Raw genomic sequence first — 26891 nt, 5'->3', positions numbered from 1 at the left:
TTTCTAGGAGGCAGAGAGCATGAAGTTGAGGATTAGAAAACCTCTGACAGGCAAAGACCCAAGAAACAACGGTCTTAAAAAAAGGCTTTAACTGAAATTTAAATTATTTGTATTAACAGTAAGTGGCACACATATGAGAGTGATAAAAATACACAAACAAAAAAAACAAAACAAAACAAACAAAAAAAAAAACCAAAAAAACCAAAAAAACCACCAAACAACAAAAAAAAACCACAAAAAGGGGAATTTGGGAATTTTACCCTTTTTGTATGAGCATTGTATTTGAGCTGCACTACATTAAACTAAATTTTAGTCAAAAAACCTATATGACTAAGGATCACATCTTAAAATTCAGCATATGTATATCAAGGGTGGATTGCAGGTTTAAATGTTTGTGTCCAGTTTGAGACTGGCATTTTCATACATACTCAAGAACACCCTTCTCAGTTCTTTTGCTTCTCACAGATGGGCAGTTACATTGATCATGGCGTAAATGCAATTCCTTTCAAAGCACTCATTTAGGTAAATGTCACCTGAAAGGTTGTTTTTAATAAGGAAGCAGATGGTTTTGTAGTTGAAATTATTTATCTAGGGCTAAATGTTAGTAAAAGAAGACATTATGTTGTTTCCAGATAGCCAGCAGTTTGGATACATGCATTTATGCAAAAACGAATGCATTATTTTCACAAGGGGTTGGTTTTGAATTAAGAACGGGATTTTTAATTTGTAGAAGAGATTGACATTATAGGGGGAAATACTGAGTTTTGTCATTATGTGTGGTAGTTTTATACTGTACTTCTGTTCTCCTCAGTTCATCTGATACTATGCTGCATGAGATTTTATGACAGATTTATGGCAGCTGTTTAATCATCCCTAAATGTGTGTGTGTGTGTGCATTTATCTATTTTGCTCATTCTGGAAGATGGATTTTTCTTTCTTTATCTTGCTGGTACCTGCCATACTCTGTTCATCATTATATCCAACATATCAACTGGAAAACAGCAAAAAAACCCAGCTCTGAATGCTATTATGTAAGTTTGATTATTTTCCCTGGTACCCTTTAAATACAATGTAGAAAGAGTTTAAATGTTATTTAAATGCAATGTAGAAATGAAGATAAAAAGGAAATAAGATATTTTATTTGTCGAAATACATAAACAAATATATGTAGATATATCATAACAAATTTATTTCCTTTTATTACAAAGTGCTGTGTTTATAAACTTCATAGAAAACTTCAGTTGTGAGAGAAATTTAGTTTGGAATCAGACACTTCTTCTATATAGCTGTCAGCACTCATCTGAAAAACCTGGTAACAACAGATTCATTTAGATACAGTGTTCATCAGGCTATATATCCTGAAATTTGTTGAAACAATTTTCTCCAAAAGTATTTTTGTTCATCATTTGCAATGGACATCCAGAGAGTTTACTCTTCTGTTTGTTACCAGGAATAACAATTGCATAAATATGTGTACATAAATTTCAAGTATAGTAATTCAGTATGTACAATGTCTTAATGCTATTCAAGAAGAAAATGTGAATGTGAATTGATCAATTTTCCAATTCAGTTTTTGTCGCATTAAATTATTAACAAATAATTTAATGGGACAGTGAATACTTTGCAGTGAAGACACTGTTAAAAAAGACAAAGAAGAGCAGCTCTTGACTCATCCATGTATCATTTTGTTATATAAAAAAGAGTTTTTTCCTGATTGACAAGATGGACTCTGTTTAAAGTTCAAATGTTACTTTTAAAAATAGGGGGGTTTTCCCTATTGCAAGATCAAGGATTTGATTCGTGGCTACTTCAGCCTACAAAAGAAGAAAACTGTGAATTTTTCTGTAGGTTATTTGTCTACTTTTTAACAAATAGTCACAGAATATTAATACACATAACAGTTCAACTGCTTCAAGAAAGATCTTCAGAAATTAAGGTCAACTTGTTAAAGGAATTTCAGCAGTTTTTATCAGAGGTTTTATTTCTGTTACCCTGCTTTCCCTGGCTCCATAATAAAATATAACTGAAACAAAAATCTTTTGACTCATTGTCTGCCCGGTACAGTGTTGTGTTTTTCATTTCGGTAAGTAGCAAATCATTCTACTGCTGAGAAAGCAGTACAACTGAAATGTTTTATGGGAGTGTTTTGCTTGGTATTTTATCTCCAAAAAGACACTAAATCATGAAACCAAATTAAATTTGTTTAACGAAGTATGTTTGCTTATTCAGAGGAGGAACCTGCTCCAAACAGTGTTGTTGAGGAGTACCTTCAGGAGAAGAGAAAATATGAAGACAAGCGAAAGCAACAGCCAAAGAAAGGAGTTTCCCGTGAAGATCAGGTAATAGTTTGATAGCCTGGGCAACAAAAATCCAGAAGAATGTTCTGAATATATTTATCTCTTCATTTGTATAAAAGCAAAGTTTTAAAATCTGTTGTTTCATTTTCCATTAAAAGAAAGTTATTATTTGTAAGAATAAATCTTTTAATTACCCAGGTGGACAGGTAAATGAATTTTCAATGTGTGTCTGAAAGGGCTCCCAGTTTAGTTACTAAAATCTTCTGGAAGGAAATGCTAGTCATGAAGAAGAGTCCTTGATTACATTTGTGAGAGTTCACATTTCTTCACCTTACACTTTCCTTGCCATAAGGTAACACTGGGACAGAAGTTTATATACCTTGCATTTATTCTAGCTGGGTTTTTTAGCATTTTAAATTATGGTTTAAAAAGATTAAATTCATCAGTACTTCTTGGTGTCATGAAATGAAAGAAATAGTTTATAAGTACTGTAAAAAGAGAATCTTTTTTAAATGCAATGAAAATTATTATTCAAAATTAGCTAGGATGTCTGTAGACTTTAGTAGGCAAATACGAGCAAAGTACAGTTTACTTTACAAAAGTATTTGTTTTTTCTAAAATAGGAAGGTCTGAAATGGTTAAATATATGAAACTGCCTATGAAGTGGAAATACCATCAACTTAAAATCTGTGCAGTACATCAAACACATTGGTTTGTCAGTGCATGTCAGTTCAGCTACGAAGATGTTCCTGTTCACATGTTGAATCTAGAAGAGACTGGAAACTTGAGGCTTAGTAACTTCAAAGCAGCATTTGGCAAACCTTGATATATGTAGCAAGCTGATTTAGTTCTAAACTAAGAAGTTTATGGAAACTTTGTACATTCAACATCCCATTATCTTTGAATCAAAGAGTACTAAAGCTCTGTTGGCAGTGTGGATCAAGGGACTTCAAACTACATCTAATGAATTTACATCAGCCCTGTCATGGACATCACAGGAAAACAAAATGAAATGATAGGGATATGTATTCTAGTAGATCTTAATTTTTATTTATGTAACCTTGCTGGCAACTATTCAACAGTAATTAATCAAGTTCTTTGTAATCCATTTCACTTGTGGAGAGCCTCTTCTAGTCTTGCATCCCTTGTAACTGATCCTACAGCACAATACTATTTTCCATCCTCAGTGCAACAAGTAAGGAAGAAGGAGAGAAGGTATGTTTCCCTAAAATACTGGATAATGTAAGTCCTAGCCATCTTATTCTACAAAGGTCAAATTATAAAGTTATTTGAAGCACAGTATAGCATCTAGTGACTTATTGCAAAAGTGCCTACTTAGATATTTCAAAATTATTTCTGTCATCAGGTCTGTTCACAGGAATGCTGACGCCAGAGAAAATTAGACAAGACACAAGGAATGTGGCTTTTTTTGGTCACAATTTCATATTAAAAGGGTCAGTTTGTTTCCTTCTGATGGCCTAGGCGCAAAGGTTTGCTGTTTCAGGTGTTGCAAGTAGAGTGTTTGTTTGCAATAGTGGGGAAAGCTGTAGAACTAGAATGATTTGTAGGCCCAAATATCTTCAAAACTTTCCTCTCTCTCATCTTAAACAGAAGATTAGACAGAAAATAAAGAAAGTAAATGCAAAAAAAGTCCTCCAAAATTTGCCCTTGGCAGTGCTAAAATATGTTTTTGAAAGAATTCAAAAGCCAGGAAACTCCTCAAGTTAAGATTGCTCCCAGAAGGAAATTTGATTCCAGTGAACACTTCTGGTATTTCCTATTTCTGTTTTCTATTCTTGTTTAGTTTTTATTCTTTTAAATTTGAAAAACTTGACCAAACAAAACTACACAGCCATACAGAGGTGTTTTACAACATAAGTTGCCAACCTATCACCTACAAATCAAATGTAACCTGCCACATAAATTCAGTTAGGCCCTTATTCCCGGATGCTTTCATTTTCAGGAATGTCTCAAATATCAGCAAAAAAAAGCTGTGGGCTGTGCAAATTATTCATACACTCTATGCTTTTTTTTGAAGAGCCCCCTCTCCCATCACAAGGCTCAGACACAAAATTTTTGTGTAATCAAACTCCCATTTCAGATGATGAGAAACAAGAACTGTGGCATGATATTCAGGTGTCATCTGAGATTTGGTCACTTCATTGTCCCTGAAAGACCAGGCAATGTCAGTTTGAGAATAAAATACCAAATTTAAATGACTATGAGCTTTATGTATGCAGCATAAGAACCTGTATCTGCAGAAATAGTTAAGGTGGTTCATTTTATTTGAGGCAAAAGTGGTGAATTTTTTCAATACCCCCACATAATTTTAAAGATCATCAACATAAAGTATATAAATATCAGTTAAACTGGGTCTTCAAAGCTTGAATGGTTTGTAATTTATACAGTAGATTGCTTTAAAAGAGGACAGTAGCAGGTCCAAAAAGTAAAATTCATTGTCAGCAGTGTCATTTAATCAGCTGTTATATTCTTTATGCAGCCACAAGTTTTTCTTCCTTAAATATGCATTTTTATTTCACTAGATGGTGAGAGAAGTGCTTTTTCACACCTGATGGGCCACTCCCTGCTTGCTCTTGTTGCCTCAGCATTGCCTGCCCACTCACTCCATGGGTGCTCTCCATGCAGTCCCACTCTCACACCCACGACCACCTCTTGCTCTCTCACTTCCCTCTCTAAAGTGTTTCTTCTGAATTCATATGAAAGATCACTCTCATTGTACTTTTTCTCAAAATAATAAAAATGTTGTGTATGCCTGTTGGTCTGTAGAAATACAGAAATATACAACTTCTGTAAAACCATGTGTTTCATTTCAGACACTGGCATTGTTGGACCGATTTAAATCGAAGTTAACCCAGGCAATTGAAGAAACTCCTGAAAATGAGCTTTCAGAACCTGACGTAGATAATGATGAAGGATGGTGAGTTTTTCTTTGTTTGGATTTCTGTCTTTACCAATGGAAATCCTACTGTACTAACATAGTCTTACTGGTAAGCAGAATCTGAGTAGCAGAAAACACCAAATGTGAAGGCACCTGCTGCGTTAGGAGTCAGCTAAAATGTATTCATTTAGCATTCTGAAAAATAAGGCGTAAGAGTAGATGACACTTAGCTTTCCGTAGTTTGAAGTCCTTCTAAAACTGGGTGTTGGGGATGGTAACTATTTTTAAATGATGGATGAGATGAAGGTAGACTGACTGATCTGAAGTGTAAGGTGACCCCAAGGAAGTGGGGTATTACTGAAGTTGATAAAGCACTGCAGAAGTTATTGTCTCAACACCTCTCAGTCAAGGAAGCAGTGTGTAGCCTGCTGTCTCATGTTCATCTTTCATGCAAAGAACCCACCTCAGGTAAGCAAGGGGATAAAAATCAGTATGATTGGAAGTGTAATCTTGAAGTCCTAGGCTGCATGCTGATAGATGCTCATAAAAGTATGCATAATGCAAAAATGCATAAAATGCCTAGAAAAAAAGAAAAGAAATCCTAGCAAAAAAGTTTTGTAAGGATAGATCATCTCCGTTTATAAGGCAAACACTACAGCTGGTCCAACAAAATAGGCTGTCTCTGCCTACAGTTTTTTCCATAGTTGTATGCATAAGCCATCAGAGCTGCAGCAAAACTACCAGTAAAATAGAAACCTTAAGAAAGTTCTTGGCAAGTATTTTAAGACAACCAGTATTTCTGTATCCCAAATGACTTAAAATAATTTTGTTGCTTCTTCAAACCATGTTTTCTTCCTTCGTTATGTCTTTTCCTGCCTCAGTCGCTTTGAGGATGAGAGATAACATACAATATACATTTTGAGATCCTTGAATTTCACTGATATTTTGAGATCCTTCTGAGCTACCAAAGTGCTTCTAAGTCCTCCAAGAATTATAGAACAACTGTTTCAGTTGGAAGAGACCTACAGTGATTTATCCAGTCCAACTGCCTGACTGCTTCAGGGCTGGCCAAAAGCTATAGCGTGTTGGTATTGCCCAAATACCTCTTCAACACTGACCCGCTAGGGGCATTGATCTTCTCTCTAGGAAGCCTGTTCCAGTGTTTGACCACCCTCTTGGTATAGAAATACTTCCAAATATGTGGTCTAAACCTCCCATGTTCAGTATAAGATTCCCTTATCTGGCCTTTTTATGAACTTCTTATGAACTTGATCTTTATGTCAAATATTTTTTCATCACAGTAGTACAATCAGTCTTTTAAATACTTTTATAGAGTTCAAACATATCTTTCCTATTTCTTTCTGAGTAACTACTGATATTGTCGGTAAAAACTGAAAATAAACCCAAACCTGAGTAACTAATTGTCAGTGATACTATCCACTGTAATTCCTACTGAGTGAAGAACTGTTGCAATTTCAGATTATGAAGTTGTATTTTTGTTCAGAAAATAATATTACATTCAGAATTGCACTAAAACAAGATACTTGGAATAATATGAAACTACATAATAGACTAATAATTAATATCATATTAATTTTGCAGCGCAGTAAGTGTGCATATTAACTTTGTTTTCTTGTTGCCTCAGCATTGCCTGCCCACTCACTCCATGGGTGCTCTCTATGCAGTCCCACTCTCACACCCACAACCACCTCTTGCTCTCTCAGATGAGACAGTCTCAGATGAGACAGTCTGTTTCCAAATAATTTACTTTGAGGCCAAGTAAATTGTAAAATGTATGTTACGCAAATGGGCTATAAACAACATTAACAAAGCAATGGAATCTTCAGAAAGCTATTAATGATTGTTAGAAGCACTTGAAAAGTTAAATTGCGTATTTTGAATTAAGTGTTTACATTTTCAGTACCTTTGTTGTATAGGAGTATTTGATATAACTATACTGACTTTACATTTTAAAATTCTGTCTTAATTTGAATCTACTTCTCAAAAGACAGTATTTTACTTTATTTTATTTTTATTAAATACAATTAGTGTATGACATATGCATATATGAAACATACAAACTACGTGATTCCTCCAGGCCATTTTGTAGGTCATGGTTGCTGTTTTTATGGGAAGGGAAAGCCTGCCAATATGCTTTGCTCTACTGTCAGGGTGTGTTATCTGAGGTAAAATGATTGCCTCTAAGACATTTTTATGTGTCCATGAGTGGCCACACATAGAGGTATAATTTTCGTTCTCTGTCAAGATAGAAACCATTACCAATTTGTTATGTTTTCTTTTATTTGGCAAACTTCTCTCTGCATATTTGGCTGAGCTGCTGTATTGGCATGGCACGTAGCAGACATTTGGGCACTTTTCAGCAGCATTCTACTTTTTATGCAATAAAAAAAGAAGAAATATGACTCTATTGTAAACAGTGTGTATGGTGTTTGATAATTATTACCAGATTTTACTGTCTAAGAACGCATCTGAGGAAATGTTGTGAAGAGTGCTGAAGAGAAATGCATAATACTAAGTTTTAATGTGGAATATCAGAATCTTTACTGAGACATTTTATTGCAACCTCTACTGCTGTGTGGGAATGATTATCTATATTTGTCTGCAGCAATCAAAATCCAATTTCCCTTGCAGAATTTAAAAATATCATAATAAACATGGTATCAGCTCAAAGAAGGGGTCAGAGAATAAAAATGTCTGACAATAACTAAGTGGACACAATTTTACAGCATCTAGGTACCTTGGAAAGACATTCTTGATCGGAGTTCTTCCAGGTATTATTTTCCTTGTGCCTTCGTGTTGAGAACTAGTGTTGGTGCTTTTCTCTTAATGATTTGTTGGATGTCTTCAGTACTATTTGATCACTAGTTGGTCTTCATTTGCTTACAATCCAAATAAGAAGGAGTCAGATGCATTACTTGATTCTTCTCCTTCTTAAAGGTTGTACAGAGTGCTGCAGATGTAGAGATTATCTGGCAGAACTCAGTTACATTCTCAGCTTAAAATCTTAACCAAGAAGACTTTTCTCCAAAATGTAGGTGAGGTCAAACATAGTGGCAGTAAGGTGTCGTTTGCTTAGAGACTAGTATTAAGAAAACCAAATAAGTCACAACAGAAGACCCAGCTGGAATAGTTCATCTACTTGATACTTGCCACTTGGTTTACTTGATAGGCCTGAATTTGAAAGAGAAAACATTACACAAGCTGCATTTACACAGAACCCTGCTGCTACTCATCTTGTTTAGGACTTAGACTACTGCAACACATACAATTGCATGCATGTGATACCCATACAGGTAGTAGTGACACTTCAGGATTCTGATGATAATATCAAATAGTTACAACTGTAGTCAAACACAGATTTCATTCCAGAAGGTGTTACAGCACCTGCTGATAGTGAAACTAATGATGCAGATCCTGTGAACATGACAAAATATTTTTCATAGAGAGAATCCAGTGATGAGATTAAAAAATTCTGATGCAATCACATACATTCAAAAATTAATTGTTTCAGTTAATCTGTGCAAAATATTTCTCTTCAAATAGGATAAGAGTGATACTTAGTACTCTGAAACACTTCCATCAAGTAATTCTGAGAGTTCCAAGTGCTTCTTTCAAAATGTGAAATCTGAGACTAGATACAGCACTCAGCTAAGTCTTTGTCTGTGTTGAGTGGAAGGATTACTTTATTTGTTGCTGGTTTATTCATGTCTGGTTTCCAATCCTTTCTAAGCTACAAATCCTTTCCTATTGAATGGTGGCCTAACTTAGTTCTGTCCTGTACCCATACTGTTGATCACTCTTACTAGAATTTAGCCATTACACTTTTTAAATTGTATCCCATTTTTCATACTCCTACTCCTGTTCGCCAAAATCACATGAATTCTGAAGACTCCAATAAACATTCAAAACTTCATACTATACATATGTGCTATAATTATATTCTTCCCCGGTACAGTCATAAGTGGAAATGAACTAACCAACTCTTACATTAAGCTTTTCACTTTGACATTAAACTATGGCTATCTACTCCTAAAAACAGGGCTCTCCAGCTGAATTTTTAGCAACTTTACATGCTTGTGAAATGTTAGAAATATTTCTATGCTTTTCCATATGGAATACTGGTTTTTGTGGAAGGAACAGATTCTCTGCTATAAAAATCCACACATCATGTCCTTAACCAAAATTCTGGACTGTCTTACACTCTTCTCTCTGATCTTTTAAAACAAGTGGAGGCTTCCTGAAAACTGCAAGATTTATTGACATACTGGAAGTATATCTAGTGCTATGGCAGCTTTTGAGTTGGTGGAATTTTCTGTAGTAAAGAAGCAACCACATTCCTTTTTGAAAACTCACCAGGTTGCCGAGTCAATTTAGCATATATGTATGAAGGATCTTCATTATTTATGCAGTCTCACAGACAAAATGCACGAAAGTGCTCAGGAATCAACTCCAGTACCGTTCTTGAATTTAAAACTTCATTGTCTTTATCAAGTAACTGAAAACTCAAAATGACCATCACTCCATACCACTAAAATACCATGTTTACAGAACCTTATAAGACATGGAAGACACATAGAGTAGGAAGTCTGATGGGTTATTTTTTGGATTGATTGAAAACACATGCCCGTTCATTCACTTCTTGGGACTGATCAAGAAGTATCTTTATCAATGGCAGAGACAGTGGGACCGAGTGCACCCTCAGTACATTTGCAGGTGACAGGAAGCTGAGCAGTGCAGGTGACACAATGGAAGGATGGGATGCCATCCAGGGGCACCTGGAAAAATTTGAGAAACAGGTTCATGTGAACCTCATAAAGTTCAGCAAGGCCAAGTGCAAGGTGCTGCACCTGGGCCAGGGCAATCCCAAACAAAAGCACAGGCTGGGAGATGATCTCACTGCGAGCAGTCCTGCCCAGAAGGACTTGGGGGTGCTGGTGGGTGAGAGGCTGGACATGACCCAGCCATGGGCACTCACAGCCCAGAGAGCCAAACGTGTCCTGGGCTGCATCCAAAGCAGCACAGCCAGCAGGGCCAGGGAGGGGATTCTGCCCCTCTGCTCTGCTCTGCTGAGACCCCACCTGCAGTGCTGCATCCAGCTCTGGGGTCCCAGCACGGGAAGGACGTGGACTTTTATGAGCTGGTCCAGAGATGGAACGCAAAAATGATCAGAGGTGGCTGGAATACCTCTCCTGTGAGAAAAGGCTGAGAGCTGAGGTTGTTCAGGCTAGGTTAGAGAAGGCTCTGAAGAGACCTTATTGGGGTACTTATTTCAGTAATTAAAGGGTGATTAAAAGAAAGAGGGGAGTGACTTTTTACTTGGGCAAATAGGGACAGGGTGAGGGGTAATGATTTTAAATTAAAAGAGGAGAGGTTTAGATTAGATAATAGGAAGAAATTCTTTACTCAGAGGATAGAGGCACTAGAACAGGTTGCCCAGAGAGGTGGCAGATGACCGATGGCAGTGGGGTTGGACTGGGTGACCTTTAAAGGTCCCTTCCAACCCACACCATTCTATGTTTCTATAATATGAACATTGCATTGAGGCAATATTCTGTTCCTGCTTGAAAACTGTGTGGTAATCTGTGTTCTGATAAATATGGCTTTATGTTGTTACTTCTTCAGTTTTGACTTCGTGGAAAATGCCAAATTCATCCTGTTGGACCTTCAATATTCAGTGTAGAAACTGAAATACTAACATGTGAAAGTTGTTCCTTACCAGATGAACATGATTATGCGAAGTGCATTAAAATTGTTGCCACCAGGGAATCAGCCAAAATCTGTGTCATCCTCAGTAGAAGGATTTGGTCTGTTACTAATCTCATCAGTTCACAAGTCAGGGCTGCAAGTAGACCCTCAGCTGGTTTTAGAGTTTCTGCTACAGTGAAGCCCAGTAATTTTTCCTTCATTCTACGCCTGGCTAGAAGTTTAGAATTTCTCCTTCATGATTCAAATCTCATCACTGGCCTTTATCTGCTCTCAGTAATGCACTCTGCAGCCTTTTAGAATTTGTCTGAGACTGCCAGCATGCTACATAGTTCATTTAATTAATAGCATGTGATGCCAGTGCTTCATAACTGAACCACTGCAGTGTTTCCTGGGTGGAATGTAAGGTGTTATATGTGAACACAAAGCTTCTTAATCTTTACAAGAGATCAGCTTTTTCCTTCCCTGTGGAGTGCTGTCACAGCTGTAACTAAGTGACAAATATAAATAAGTCACTTAAGTATTTTTGGAAGTATGTCTAGACTCTGAAACTTAGTCTTTCTTTTTATTTGAAACAACATAAATCCATTCAGCTTTCAGATACACTGTAGGGCAAGAAAGAATGAATAAAATGGGAATTTGGAATGAGGTGGTAGCTTTCCACATGGTTTTTCAGTCTAAAATTCTTGTGGTTACTTACCTTTGTTGAGTCTAAACTATTCTAAATGTTGGTTAATTTGAGGTATAGGAAAAGGTATGAATCATGAGGCATTTTTTAAAATTGAAGTGAAAAAGTCAATACCTGAAAATACCTTCCAATTTGCACAAAAGTTGTTGTGAAAATTGTGTGACGTAAAGGTCTTCTGTTTATATTTCAGGTCTTGCTTAATGGATTGTTTCATGTCCATGTTGTGTAATTACTAGTGTTGTCGAAACTATTGTCCTCTAAGTTATTTGTAAAAAAACCTCATGTAAGATAGTGAGGATTAAAACCAATTCAAGTTAATTTAATGACACTGCTTACTTTAATGCACTGTTTAAAATCTTGTGCCTCTTAAAAAGCTTTTAAACATATCTTCTTGGTCACAAAATATTTTGATTTGCACAGTGATGCTTTACATAGATCAGATCACCTGATTATAGCAGAAATTGAAAGGAATAAGTCTGTTTTTATTAATTTATTGGTTCTCTGGACAAAAAAACTCACAAAAGTTCAGTGCTAATCATTTGAAGTGCAGCCTGGTTTATATAAGTCAGATACAGTAATCCAAATTTCGGAAAACTGTCACTGAGGCCACTTAAATATTGTGGGAATGTTGGGAGCGAATGCTAAGTTCTTTTTGCCAGGACATTAACTGCAGTTTGAGTTACAATTTTTTACTCAGTTTGTAGAGATAGTTTTATGTTACTCCAGAACAAACAAAAAATAAATCTGTATATTGAATGAAGGTATTATTTATCCAGCATCAGTAGTTATGCCCTCTATCTTCTTTAAGAAATGTTTTGTTAATAATACAAGGAAAACTCCTTTCAGAATATTTATGATCGGTTTTATGAGAAATGTGGCACAGTTAGGAGTGGAAACACACAATATTTTTCTTACTTTGTATTCTTACAGTAAAAGGCTTTGTAACAGAGGGAGAGTTCGGTCTTGAAATAGTATCAAGTCATTGATACAACAGACTTTTCAATGTCTGTTGTAGAGTATAGGCTAGAATTGGTTTGGGCTTGGATCTTTTTTAACTGAAAAAGCAATATCAGAATCACGTAAATGTTCAAGTTAGCCAGACTGTTTTTATGTTACAATATTTAATTTCTAGTAAGAACTAAATCACAATGCACAGTGTTAGTATTTACTCTATATACATTTGATAATATGTTCCATTTTATTTCCAGGATTTCCTATTTACTGCAGCATATACTATTGAGCTTTGCAGGGTGAAGTTCTTCAGGATAGACACCTGAAAAATACTGATTATATTTCTTTTATAAACCTTGCTTTATATACATTTTCTAAAATGCAGTTTTTTCTTTACTACAATACCTCAGATTTAGGATTATGAAATATGGCTTCCTCAAGATTAGCACTAGTCTTTGCAGCTTCAGTTGCAGAAGCTTAACTGTGACAAACACAGTAAACCCCTGAAAACTAAGCTGCAGTCTTTTTTACATGCTGATGCTAGCTTGGGGAATGACAGAAAAAGTGCTGCTGTAATTTATGCCAGTGAGGCACAAAGATGGATTAGAGCCATGTTTGCTCCCCTCCTCCCATCCAGACTTCAGCCAGCGTTCCTTCACTAGTCTGGAAAAACTGGCTCTATATTAGGTCTCTCCTGCTAAGGCCATTGATTTACTCAACTACATATTTTAAAAGTTGACAAAATACTTACTTGATTGTTACAAAGGATAAATGAATGCCAGAGATCTGTATTAGAAACACATTGGAAAGAGAGGTTTCTTTTCTATTTGGCAAAAAAATAAGCTTTTGTTTGGGTTTTAGGACTGCCACTAACCTTTAAAGGAAGAAAGAAAAAAACTCTTCTGCTGTAAATCTTTCTCTTTTTCCTCCAGTTTTGTCTCCACCTTCACCCCTGTACTACTAGAATATGGTCAGACCTTTCTTGATCTGTAAATGCCAACCCCCTACCCCACCGCTTCAGTCAGTAATTCATACTAACAAATCGTTCTTCTGCTGATGTTGGTTGCTTCTAGCTGTTCAGCATGTCTGAGAATCTCAGCATTTGGAGTGGGGTTTTTTCTTGTTTATTTTTTTTAATTCCTCTATATCTGAGCTTATTTGGACTAGGCATCTGAGCTTTGACTACTGTTTGACTTAAATTCAGAGATGATCCGTGCTTTAGTCAAGGGATATCTAGTGTTAGATTTACAGTCTGGAAATCTTACTTTTTTTTTATTGCCAGCAAATCTAGTGAAGAATGAAAAAATAATCTTCTAAATCTTTTTTAGCCTGGTTTAAGCTTCCCGCATATTTACACACCTTTTCAGGCACCCCAACTTCGTCTCAGTATTGACATACTTAAGTAAGGATTTGGATATATTTAGAATGAGAGAGAAAGGGGCAAAAGAGAAGGGAGGGTGTCTAGAGAAAGCTGAATTTTATGAAAATGTGAGTATTTTTGTGCTAGAAATACTCTCCTTTCTTTTCACTCCAGCTCTGCTGTGGTGATACAATAATGCCTGACTGTGTTAACTTGGGGAGGTGATTTGCTGGCTGACTTCAGAGTATCAGATGTTGTACAAGCTATTGCCAGAGACAGGATGCTGGACTGGATAGATCACTGCTCTGTTCCAGTGTGGTGATTCCCATGTCCTTGTAGTAAATGCTATGTAGAGTTTTTCTTCACTGATGTGCTTTCTGGAACAACATCTGGAATTTGCGTTTTAGTCTTCCATACCAATCTACTCTACTAGGAGCAGTTGTCTATTTAAAGCACCCGTCTTCTTGCATTAAACTACTTAACATTTTTGTGAAGGGGTCAAGGATGTAGTATAAATATACTCTATATGAATTGTTACAGAACAGAAGCAATATCAAGATAGGATAACTGAATTTTATATAGAAAAATACCTATTGCTTGAAAAAGTAAGTCATCACAGTTTTACATAGTTCTCATACTATGAGAACTCATCACATTTTCCCACAGATTATCATTGAATAAGGTGAGCTTTTTCATAGTTAAGGTGATTTCCATTTCTCTTAGAAGGTTGCTTACAATTAAATGTTCTTTCAAGAGAAAAAGATTGTTAGTACTATCTTGAACAATCCAAGGATACAATACTATATTAGTCTTTGCCAAGATTAGGTTACTTTGTTGTTAGCTTTGCAAAAATTGGTATCTTTGAGGTTCTTTTTAAGCTGGAGGTCCTATGGTTAGTGAAACTATTAATTTCGTATAATTTTTGCAGTGATTATTTTGTGGTAAAACTAAGCATATAACATTCAAATAAACTATCTCAAAAAGTATTATTTTAGAAATTTCTGCAGAAGTTCTGTTCTGATAATTTTATGCTGTAGGCCAATACAATGAGAAAATATAAACAATTAATTCTTTGTCCTGTGGAGGACCCAAAACTTGCTGGTTATTCTGAAAAGGTTAAGCCAATTTTCAGTCCTCCAGTAACTGTGGTATACAAGTTCAAAGGGTTAGTCGTAGTTAACAGAAGTGTACAGGCTGACTTTGTATAATATTTTTAAAGCATGTTTTCATGAGTTTTACTTGCTTAACACTGGGGACATTTTTGCTTTGTGCAAGAGCAGCAGTCATACCTCCATTGTTGTTGTGGTTTAACCCAGCCAAGCCCCAGGCAGCTGCTCGCTCACTGCCCCACCAGCAGGATCAAAGAGAGAAATGGAAGGGCAAAACTTGAAAAATTCATGGGTTGAGATAGACACAGTTTAATAAAGAAAGCAAAAGCCCCGCACGCAAGCAAAGTGAAAGGAGGAATGAATTCCCTTCCTCCCATGGGCAGGCAGGTGTTCAGCCATCTCCAGGAGAGCAGGGCCCCATCCTGCATGACAGTAACTTGGGAAGACAAACACCATTGCTCCAAACATCCCCCCTTCCTCCTTCTTCCCCCCACTTTGTATACTGAGCGTAATGTCACAGGGTCTGGAATATCCCTTTGGTCAGTTGGGGTCACCTGTCCTGGCTGTGTCTCCTCTCAGCCTCCCAAGCACTCCCAGTCCCCTCACCAGCATGGCAGTAAGAGAAGCAGAAAAGGCCTTGACTCTGTGTAAGCTCCGCTCAGCAATAACAAAAACATCTCCATATTATGAACGCTGTGTCCAGCACAAGTCCAAAACACAGCCACCAGCCACTGTGAAGAAAGTTAACTACCCCAGCCAAAACCAGCACAAACAGCTGAAAGCTGAAATATTGTCAGCTAATAGTACTCCATTCATCTGAAAACCAGAAAATGCCTCTTTAGTGTCTTGAAATTAACCTCAGGAGAATGGGGTGGAGTGGGGGGGTTTACAGCAATAGTAAAATTTAAAATTTCCATGTAAAATCTGCTTATTGTATCATAATCACTAACATGGACTGAAACAATATTAATTTGATGTAGTAAGTATTTGATGTGAATACTTAACCTTTGAAGTGGACAGCAGTATGGCTGTATTTATAATTTTTCTCACTACTCTTCTGAGCATTTTTTTAACATTTAAAACTTCTGTGGAAAAACTAATTATTTGAATTTGGCTAGATCTGAATAACAAACCTTACTTCTCTTTTTAATTATCAAGTCAATGAACATGAAAAATACATGGTGTTAAAAAAGCATTTAAAAAGGGACAAGATATCTGATCATTAGGAAGGGAGATGAGGAAAGAGAAACAAGTAATGTGGAATGGTGAAACAAGTTGTGAAAAAAAGAAAGACTGAAATCTCTTAGTGGTAACAATCACAGCAGAAACCTATGACCAGAAATTATTACTGGAAGGTATTGTGTGAGTCAGTCTCTTCTCCCAGTTAACAAGTGATAGGACAAGAGCATGTGGCCTCAAGTTGAGCCAGGGGAGGTTAGGGTTGGATATTGGTGAAAATTTTCTTCACCAGAAAGGTTGTCAGGCTTGGGAACAGGCTGCCCAGGGAAGTGGCTGAGTTACCATCCTTGCAGGTATTTGAAAGACATGTAGATGTGGCACTTCAGGACATGGTTTAGTGGGCTGGCAGTGCTGGATCAATGGTCAAACTTGTTGATTGAAAAGGTCTTTTCCAACCTTAGTGTTTCTATGGGTCTCTGATTATAAACTTAGTTAAAGTGAAATCACACCTGGTTTGGCAAACTAGGCTTAGTGGAAGTGTGTGATACAGTATAAGCTTTAAATACCAAGTACAGGGGTACAGGCTTTCGTAGGTAATTTACCACAGTTCCAGTGCTATGAGTTAATGAGACAAAAAATACTCAAGGAAATTGTTTTTTGAAACATCTTTTTTGAGACAGAAGTGGCTGTGTGAAACAGTGATAATTAGAGAGATGAATCCATCTTTGAGATTGGGTCTATCATGGTACTTAGGATATCAACCCTCACTGCTGTAAGAATCAAAACCTACTTCAAGTATGTGGTAAAAAATTGTTTTTCCTTTAATGATCTGTAAGGGGGAGAGACTAGGATTACAAGACTCCTTTGCATGGAAAGAGGGATGATAGGTTATGTTGCACAAGAAGAAAAAGCTGGATGGTGAGGCAGGGCAGACAGAAGCTACAAAATTTGCTTACAAGAGCTGTATTACACAGAGCACTTACTGATAGTTGCAGATTTCATTAGAGACATAAACATACTTCCTCTCTCCTGCTGCATTGTGTTTACAAAATTATTTGTTAAGGTCTTGGACACACTTATGCAAGGAATAATGACAGCAGCCTGATCCAAGAGGCTTGTTTTGCTTGTAGCATCTCAATTTAAAAAAAATCTGGAAAAATATTTGTAGTGGTTTGGTCCAAAATACTCATTACTGTTTATCTGCTGTGAGATAAGAATTAGGAGAAATGCAAAGCAGGCACCAAACTTGAAAGAATATAAAGAAGTTTATTAACAAACCTAAAAGAGGGAAAAAAGAAAAAAAAAAAATAATTATACCACCTTCAGAACTCTCCTCCTCCCCCCACCTTCCTCCCTTCTCCCACTGACAATGTGAAAAGACAACCCTTAAGATGTTCAGTCTGTTTACCACTTCCATAATAACCTTGTTCAGTCCATTTAGAAAGAGCAGTCTCTTCTTGCTCATGCTATGAAAACATTATCACAACGAGACAGCCGCCCACTTCCAAATATCGTTCAGTCCATTTAGGAAGAGGAGTCTCTCTGCTTGCGTGTGAGTCCCTTCCCCCGACTTGCAGCTTTTCCCACAACTGCTTTCCAGGGTCCACTCTTGAAGTTTTTTGGGGTACAATTTTAAGGTTGAGCTGTTCAGGAACAAAAACAGAGGCCCTTCTCCTTCCCTGGGAGCAAAGGGTCTTCATCATCTTCATCGTTAGGACTATCTCTGGGAGCATCTCTAGGAACTGAGGTTTTCTCCTTTCCTGTTTGGAGCAAAAGTCCTCATCAGGTCCATCTCTAGGGACTGAGGTTTTCTCCTTTCCCATTTGGAGCAAAAGTCCTCATCTGGTCCATCTCTCCCTGTCCAAACTTCTCATGAAATTACAGCTGCGTCAGCATCTGCCTATCTCAGTGCAGCTGCTTTTGCTTATGAGTTGAACACTCCACCCCCCATACCTTCATGAAATTACAACAGGATACTCTGATATATCATAGCTCCACAACAGAAATTCAGCTTTAAGCATCTCCTCTCTCTCTTCCCTCAGGTTTTCAGCTCTTCACAGCAATAAAAGGGTTAATCTCACCTTGGCCTTGCAGCTTTGCAGCTGGAATGTTGAATTTTTCTTATCGCAGTGGAGAGGGGGGAGAGCCGAGCCACTCCGGCTGCCCACGGCAAGGCAGTGGGGGGGGTTCCACGGCTGGAACAGGTCCATCGGCTCCAGGATGGCCGTGGCCCGGCCCGGCCTGGCCCAAGCAGGGCCTGGCCGGGCCCGCTGGCCCCCACACGGGGCCTGCAGCCACCTGTCCCAGCACTGGAAATGAGAGAGAGCTTGGGGGGGGAGTTTGCCTATTCTTAAATGTGGATCACAGAGGTGGTCACAACTTTAAGTGGCTTAGAGAATTGTCCATATTCAAACTGGCCAGCTGATAGGTTCTGTCAGTTCCCAGAGGAAACTGTAAGCACCCCTTAGCAAGGACGTCCCTTCCGGGACTATGCTTGCTAACCTATGACAATATTAGATGTTATTAATGTATTTCTTCCTTCAAAATTCCCTTTGCTTTATGGCTTTGACATTCTTTTTGTCTTGTTTCTACTCTTGTTTCTCTTTCCTTGGTTCAACATTTATGCTTCTTTTCAACTGTCATTTGACAATTTTCTTCATTTAAATTTTGATCAATCTCTTTCTCTCTCTTTTTGTTTCTCATTCCTATACTTTTTTTTAGTCTTTACCTTCCTCATTTTTTTCTTTTGTAGTCTCTTAACTGTCTCTCAGTGTTTCTCAAATGTCTCTCCTTTTCCTGTGCAACCCACTACTCTGCTGGGAGTGGAAAGAGTGCCAGTGAGTTCATTCTTCCAGAGCAGCCTAATTGTTTTCCTTGGGAGAGAGATCTCCTTTGCTTTGATCTGTGGATTCTCATCTGTTCACTTGAGTTACTTTTCTATCCACTGCTTAGGTATCTTGAGGATGATGGAAGGAAAATGTTAGAATGTTTCCTACATTAATTGTTAATGCTTTTACTACAGTATTTACTGTATTTGAAGGAAAATGCTAGCATCAAGTAGAACATAATTTAAAGAAAGCAGTAGTATTTGAGTACCTCTCGTTGTTTTCGTTTTAAATATGGGATGCATTGTGAAATTGAGAAAAGTAGGAAGCATGTTACTTGCAAGCAATGTTCAACTCAGAAACAACTGGTAGTACTAGTAGTTATGGTCCATAGTGGTCCCATTTTTTAAGACGGCCTATACAATGCAAGAGGCAACACTGAAATTCTTGACACGGATACTTACTCCTTCTGTGTTAATTTTAAGCAACCTCATGGAAAGAACCAATAACTATCATAAAACATAGCCATAATGTTCAAAATGATGATACTCTAAATTTTATAGCAACATCATTAGTTTTATTTTGTATGCATTTAATGCAAAAACACGGGGCATGGCACCAACTGCAATGTTTTATGCAGGCATCTCCAAAGTGCAGGCATGTGCCTAAAACTGCTTAAGAATTGACTGCTGCTCTGCCAGAAGCTATTACCCTTACAACAGAGTTGGCAGGGTGTAACTTTTGCTCACACCTGTTGATGATTTCCTGTTTAAAATGCTGATGTAGGTGAGTGCAAGATAATGTCCCAGGCTTCCCTGCAGGCTCCAGGAGATTTGCTTTGTAGGGTCACCTGGGCAAGGAAGGTTGAAGGGGGCAGTAGGGAGGTGGTAACAGCCAACAGCTATATCAGTTTGAGGAAAAAAGTGTGGTCTTAGGCAATACAGCTTTGCAGTTTCATTTCAGTTAGTATAAAAATCACTGATGCACTGAAACCTGGAGGTTTCAGCTTCAAAAGTAGAGCAAAAGCATAGTGCTTCCCTACTCTTGCCAAAATTCGAAATTATTCAGTTCACTGATTGCCACTTCAGTTTCTCCCAAAGGGGGTTCTGGAAGGGCCAAAGCTGTTGGACTACCAGGCTTCTCTTTACGCTACACTTAACATGACTACCACCTGTCAGCAGCTGGCATATGGTTCCGATCCCGTGCATGGCTCACACATCTCAAAATCAGAGGGATTACAGTATATCATATCTTTTCTTACAAGTACTGTCTCACTAGAGTAGTTCAAAAGAGCCTGGTCTGTTTGCTGACCTGAGAATATCACTAGGCCGTAAGAGTTTCCACGTAGCTTTGAAATCCTGTGCTGTCTCTGAAACTGTGTTAAATTAATTTGGGTATTGCAGTCTAACGTTTCAAGACATTCCATTTTTGGAATACAGAAGAGAGCCAACTACTGAGTGTTCTTTAGTAACACTAAAGGAAAGAAATGCAGTACAGCAGAACAGCTGCTTCCCCATTACACGGGATAGGACCGTGGTTGACCTGTAGGATGCTGTCATCTGGTCAGGGTAAAAATCAACCCTTTTCAGTAATAAATCCATGCAAAGATTGCTCATTCTGGTTTGCAGCCCACTCTTAATAAAAGGTGTTAAGAAAATCTTTTTGTGATTATGTCTTCTAATAAAGAAGGACAACAATTGCACACCTAGATACTTCAAACCCAGAGTCATCAGTTTGGGCAAGCTATTCTATTTTACAAATTTTTAGCAAAAAAAACTAAGCTGCAAAACTTAGGATTTGTTTTCTTTTGAGTTTTGCTTGGTAGAACTGACTACCTCTCATCCTTTAAATTTTGAAGAAAAGTGTACTTTAAAATTGAATGTCTCTCTTATATAAAATGAGCTGTCAGCGATCAGCGATAAGCACAAGTTAGTGGATTCCTGAAGACCAGAGATAGGTAAGTGCTTTCAGCACAGTGATTGCAGAAACTTAACTGGGCAGCCAGCTCCTCAGTGAACCCAGGAGCATGCAGAAGGGAAGAGAGCTATAAACTGAACAAGGAAAAGTCTTATGAAATTTGTATTTGTGGAACTACACCCTAGCTCTGCACTTGGAAAATTATGCAAATGCAAACTCCTATTGGAGGAACTTGAGTAAGATAAGTTTAAATTCAAATGCTTAATATAGAAATAATTGTTAAATGCTTCTTATGTTCCTTAAAAAAATATTTGCTTTTTAAAAACAGTATTCAGTGTGATTTACCATTTATATAGGTGCAGGACAGGTCTACCTGTGAAGATGTGTGACTTACTAAAATAAGCTTAAATTCACAGAAGGAAAATATTTCTTAAAATCTGCACTGCAGTCTGTGTTTATTTTACTTTACCTCTGAGATGCTGCATCTAAAATTGATTCTGGGAATATCAAAAAGTTTCTTAATATTGGCTTATTTTTAATCACAGCTGGGAATGCCTTAGTGGAAAGTTATGAATAAGAGTCAGAGACTATGACTTCTTTCAGCTCTTGGGGAGAAGTAAATACTGCTTAGTCTGAATCTACTGCATCTAATTTGCAAACTACTTGGGACACTGTATGGCCTGACCCAAGAATTAGAGATGTATTTAATTTTAATTCCTATTAGTTATATCCTGCATGTTATGTCCTGTGCTGTAATATTCCTGGAAAACCTGAGTTGTTGAAAGGACTAAGTGTGACTACAATTCTACTTACACTCCTATAACACACTTTAAAACCATGCACCAAGGCATGACTCTATCTCTTAGGCCTGTACTTTAATTCAGACTAGGATAGAGTGATTTGATATGTGTACTCATCTTTAATAAGTTGAGAAGAATATGACAAATGCAAAAAGCATGTTAGCTAAAATAAATTACTTCAGTCCCTCCACTGTGAGACAATGTTTTTATAATTAAACTACAAATATGCAACCATGAGTCACTCTGATGGTACATTATGTTATTCTGAATTGTAGAGATGACTAAATGAAATAAGTTTGGGTGTTAGTAGTGTAGACAGGGTAATAAACTACCTAAGTTTTTTACTGGAAACAACTCTTTAAGTGTTTATGAAACGCACATGTCAAGAATCAATTGTGATGAAAATTCTCAATTTTTGTTTTTAGGAATTTTCTAAAGCATTCAGGCAGATCCCATATGGTCTATAGCTTTGAATTTTTTCTGGCTTCTTAAATAGTACTATATTGTAATCTGCAGTAACTGAGCTTTTTCTCCCTCCCTTTCTTTATGCGTGGAGATTTGCATTAAAGCTCTTGGAAAACTGTTGAATTCAGAACATCTTACGTGTTGCAAGACACCAATAAAGCAGTATTTCATTGGCCACAAAACTTTCCTTTTGAAACTTGTTTGTTTTTCCTGGGTTTTCTGTCACAAAGACTGTTGACAAAGACATGTCATAGTCAAATCATAAAGATTGATATGCTTAGATTCAAATCAGTATAGTTCTTAAGTTGTCCCATCAAAGTCAAAGACATTTTTGAAATCGATCCAGATCCAAAGATTAGGTGTGGTTTTTGCCTAGACATATGAGTTTGCCATGAAAAAATTGTTTACCACCTCTCTGGGCAACGTGTTCCAGTGTTTCACCACCCTTGTCTTAAAAAATGTCTTTCTTATAGCTCATCTGAATCCATACTCTTTTGGTTTAAAACCTTTCCCCTTTGTCCTGTAACAACAGGGCATGCTAAAGAGTCTGTCACCATCTGTCATATAAAGTCCTGTTGTGTACTGAAAGTCTGCAATAAGATCTCCTGAGAGCCTTCAGAACAGTCCCAACTCTCAGCCTGTCCTCACAGGAGAGCTGCTCCATCCCTCTAATCACATTTGTGGCCTCCTCTGGACTCATTCCAGCAGTTCCTGTGCTGGGACCCCAGGGCTGGATGCAGCACTGCAGGTGGGGTCTCAGCAGAGCAGAGCAGAGGGGCAGAATCCCCTCCCTGGCCCTGCTGGCTGCGCTGCTTTGGATGCAGCCCAGGACACGTTTGGCTCTCTGGGCTGTGAGTGCCCATGGCTGGGTCATGTCCAGCCTCTCACCCACCAGCACCCGTTAAGTTCCTCTTGGCAGGGCTGCTTGAATCATTTCCCCTTCCAGCCTGTGTTGATACCAGCAGTTGCCCTGACCCAGGTGTAAGATCTAGTACTTGGCCTTGTTGAACCTCCTGAGATTCACATGGGCCACTTCTCAGTTATGTAACAGTGATGTTTTGAGATTATTGGAAATTTGGCGAAATTAGGAAGTATCTAATGGGGGGGAGACTTCTAATCAACAGTAGGAAAAACATTGACTTGAACAAGGCATTTGTTTAGTCTGGTATTCAGGGAATTAAAAAGCATGATCTGTACCAAGTTAATGTGGAGCAGCGGGACATGAAGCATTCCCCTTTTGATCTTCTGTGTACCTACTTCAAGCATTTTCCTTGTAAACTCTTCCCCACTTTTGTAAAATCTTCCACCCTGGTGAAAGGTGTTTAAAGTGACTAATAGGAAAACTTGAGAAACACTCCCTGTTCTTGGGAAAAATTTGCCATACATTTTGAAAGATATGCTAAACAGAAAAAGACAAGAAAACAGAGTTTAGTATGAGAAATAAAATCCAGAGACAACTCTATCTGTATTCAGCTGTATTTTTCAAAAGGAGTGTTTACAAAATTATTACCTTATAAGGATCTTTTAAGAAATTTTTTTTTAAAAAACACCAACAAAAGAAACCCAGGTCAGTTCTTTTTTGCTATGCCCAAAAATAAATCAGAAATCTTGCCATGCATATCATAATTACAAATCACAGCTTCTATTCTTTCACTGATTTGGAGTTTGTTGTTTTGATTTTTTTTGTAGGATGTCACATGTGCTTCAGTTTGAAGACAGAAGCAGAAAGGTGAAAGATGCAAGCATGCAGGATGAAGACACTTTTGAGATCTATGATCCACGGAATCCTGTAACTAAGAGGAGAAGAGAAGAAAGCAAGAAGATAATGAGAGAAAAAAAGGAAAGGAGATAAAAGGAGTGTAAAGCTAGCCAGAGCTGCCTTGGAAAGTGACTGCAATAAAGCACTGGCTCTTTTGTAAGCTGATCCTAAAAATACCACTGGACAAGTGTGAAAAAGAATCTCTCAAGAACCTGTCATGCAGTTTTGAAGCAGAGCTATCATTGTTTCTTAAGTTGCGTGGTCAAGTGCTCTCACTGCATTCATTATCCAACCTCTCTAAAGGTTTTTAGAATTACGTATTTAATAAAACAGCTGACTTGACTTTTGTCTGTGTTTTAATTGCAATAGTCAAAATCACTGTGTAATCAAAAAGTTTTCATGAATGAGCATTTGTCAAAGTGAGAGTGAAGTTAGAAGATGGAAACCCCATCTGCAGGCTTTTAAGATTTTATGAAACTGCAATTTTAATTATTTTCATTATTCTTTGAAAGACATGTAAACTTTGCCTGCCTGAACCACTTTGACACAGGATTAAGGTGATGCATTTAGAATGGTCCCAGCTTTCCTGAAACAAGCTAAGTTTAATTTGAGAATCTGGCTGTTGCCTCTTTCTTTTGAAATATGCATTCCAGTACAGATCACAGCTTGGGAAGCTGGGATAATACATTTTGGATGTGTTATTTCACTATCCATACCACATGAATAAAAAAAGAGTATCTGAATATGCTGTAATGGTTGCTTAAACCACTTGTTGCAATACCAAAAACATTCCTTTGGTAGAACTTTCACTGTAAAGTAGCGGGTAATGAAGATTGGTTTGTTAATTAGTCCAGTACAGAAACAGAAGAAAATGTCATCAGTCTCATTAAAAGCATAACCCTGCTTTTAACAATTATTCTGTCATCTAAAATTGAACAGCTCAAGCTTCCAATTTATAGGTTTTCTGCATTTTTTACAACCCTGGGTGTTAATATTTTTACAGATAAACAGGAATTTTTGTTGCTCCTTCTTTACAGCAGTTCTGGTGCCACAGGAACATGAATTATCCAAATGGGCAATAGCTAAAGAAGAGTGAACAAGATCTTTAAAAAGTGCCACCAGAGCAGTGTTTTTGCTGATGTTGTTTTTAGAACAAGTTCAGTAAGGTACGGCATCCTTATCAAACTGCCACTGCCAAATTTCTTGATAGAGTTTGAGGTGTGAGATACATAAACCTGCATTGGTGGGTTAATATGGCCCAAATGTCAGAGGTTAGATTAATACAGGCTATAGCTTTAATGCACAGTGCAACCTTTGAGATAAGGAGAAAGCTTGGAGGTGTGAAGTGAGATCCTGTATAAAGCTGTCATTATCCTCCTCTTAGGCTGAGTGAATTATACTGTGCCATGGTGTAAAGAAGTTAAGAGGGGTTACATTCCTTAACACAGCCATTCACAAACTAGTGAGTCAAAGTTTTTTAATCATTAAGTCATTTTCTGTCGGGCTGCTGCTGGCAAAGTGAAGAACATCTAATGTCATGTGCTACTACCTCTATTCATTGCTTCGTGGAGAAAATCTTAAATCAGTCATTACAGGAAATGAGCATATCAAACCCCCATTCTCGCGGAGATGGGGGGGAGGACAAGGTGGTGAGCACGAGGAAGGTGAGGGCTAGATCTGGAAAGAACCTCGAGCATCAATTCCAGGACAGTTAGTGCCCCTGGCATAGAAAAACGTTCTAATTTCATCTTTTTCCTGCAAGCTAAAGGAGGATACATGAGTCAATAAATGGACAAGCTGACTAACGCCCTTCTTAGCTGAATCTTTTTGCTGACTTACTTGCAGCAGCTCTTAGTAAGCTGTATTAGATTATTCCCAGTTTTAAGCACTAAAGAAGCATAAAGAGGAAACTTAACTTGGGGCTTAGGGCTCTGCTCAGTTGGAAGAGGTTTGCATACCCAGGACTAGTAACCTGACAAGAAGAAGAGAGTAACTATCTTGACATTTTCTTGGTAAGTATGCATTGAAAATCAAATTATCACAACTAGTCAACTGAGAGTCACTTAGAAATAGGATAAAGTGTCTAAATCTTATTTCATGAAAGCAAAAGTATTTCATTTAGGAGACGTCTGGAGCAAAGTTAAGAAAAGTTTATGTTAGAAGTACATTCTCAGGTAAAGTCAACACCAAAGATTAAGAACCTCACAGAAAGAAGTTGAAATGATGCCACTTCTCTGAAACAAGTAGTTTGCAGTGTCACAGGTAACTCCCATTCTGCCAGTAGCAATCCTGCCTGTTTCTCCTATTGCCAAGCTACCAGAATGATTTTAACTCAAACCTATTTCATTCATTACCTGGCATTGCTATAATTACATGAAATGTTGAATGGTACAGCATTGCAGTATCCTTTATAGACTGTGAAATGTGTGTGCTCAGAGTTACACCTTTTATTTGCCAATATTGAAAATCAAGTGGGAAATAAAATGTGGGCAGGTGTCTCCCTCCGTGAAACAGTCATACTGAGCTAGGTTAATGGCTGAAAACGGAAGGAACAGTTGGTTTTGTGGCTGAAGGAAGAATATGTTCTACGGTAGTGAGATTTTTGACTGATTATATTTTCTTAAATCTATTAAGCATCCTTTATGTCCACCGTTATGGCCACCACCTCACCTGTCTGTATAAACATGCGCATAATCTCTACATAGTTGTAACATACAGCTAGGAACATTTGTCTGTGTTTTAAAACCAATGTTTTAACAGTTGCTTGTGAAGCTTTACTTCCTAAAAATGCTAGTTACGTGCACAGATTGCCTAGCTTGAAGATGCAAACCACAACGCTGATATGTAATCCTTTCTGTAGACAAGTCAGTGTTTAAAATTGCTCTGTGTGCTCTGCTTCCCCACCATCACCACCTGCT

General features: G+C 37.6%; 1 protein-coding gene across 1 annotated transcript in view; it reads left to right on the top strand.

Moving 5' to 3' along the window:
- CWC27 (CWC27 spliceosome associated cyclophilin) overlaps positions 1-24315 on the top strand; it is a 101422-nt gene extending 77107 nt beyond the window's left edge. The window contains exons 12-14 of the mRNA XM_010395323.4: positions 2230-2339; positions 5132-5235; positions 23904-24315. Coding sequence (XP_010393625.3) covers positions 2230-2339; positions 5132-5235; positions 23904-24066 — 377 coding nt within the window. The 3' untranslated portion in view covers positions 24067-24315. The remainder of the gene's footprint in view (positions 1-2229; positions 2340-5131; positions 5236-23903) is intronic.
- The last annotated feature ends 2576 nt before the right edge of the window (positions 24316-26891 follow it).

This window comes from Corvus cornix, chromosome Z (genome assembly GCF_000738735.6).
Source record: "Corvus cornix cornix isolate S_Up_H32 chromosome Z, ASM73873v5, whole genome shotgun sequence".
In the NCBI taxonomy this organism is placed as follows: Eukaryota; Metazoa; Chordata; class Aves; order Passeriformes; family Corvidae; genus Corvus; species Corvus cornix.
This window is presented reverse-complemented; position numbering and strand designations above follow the sequence as displayed.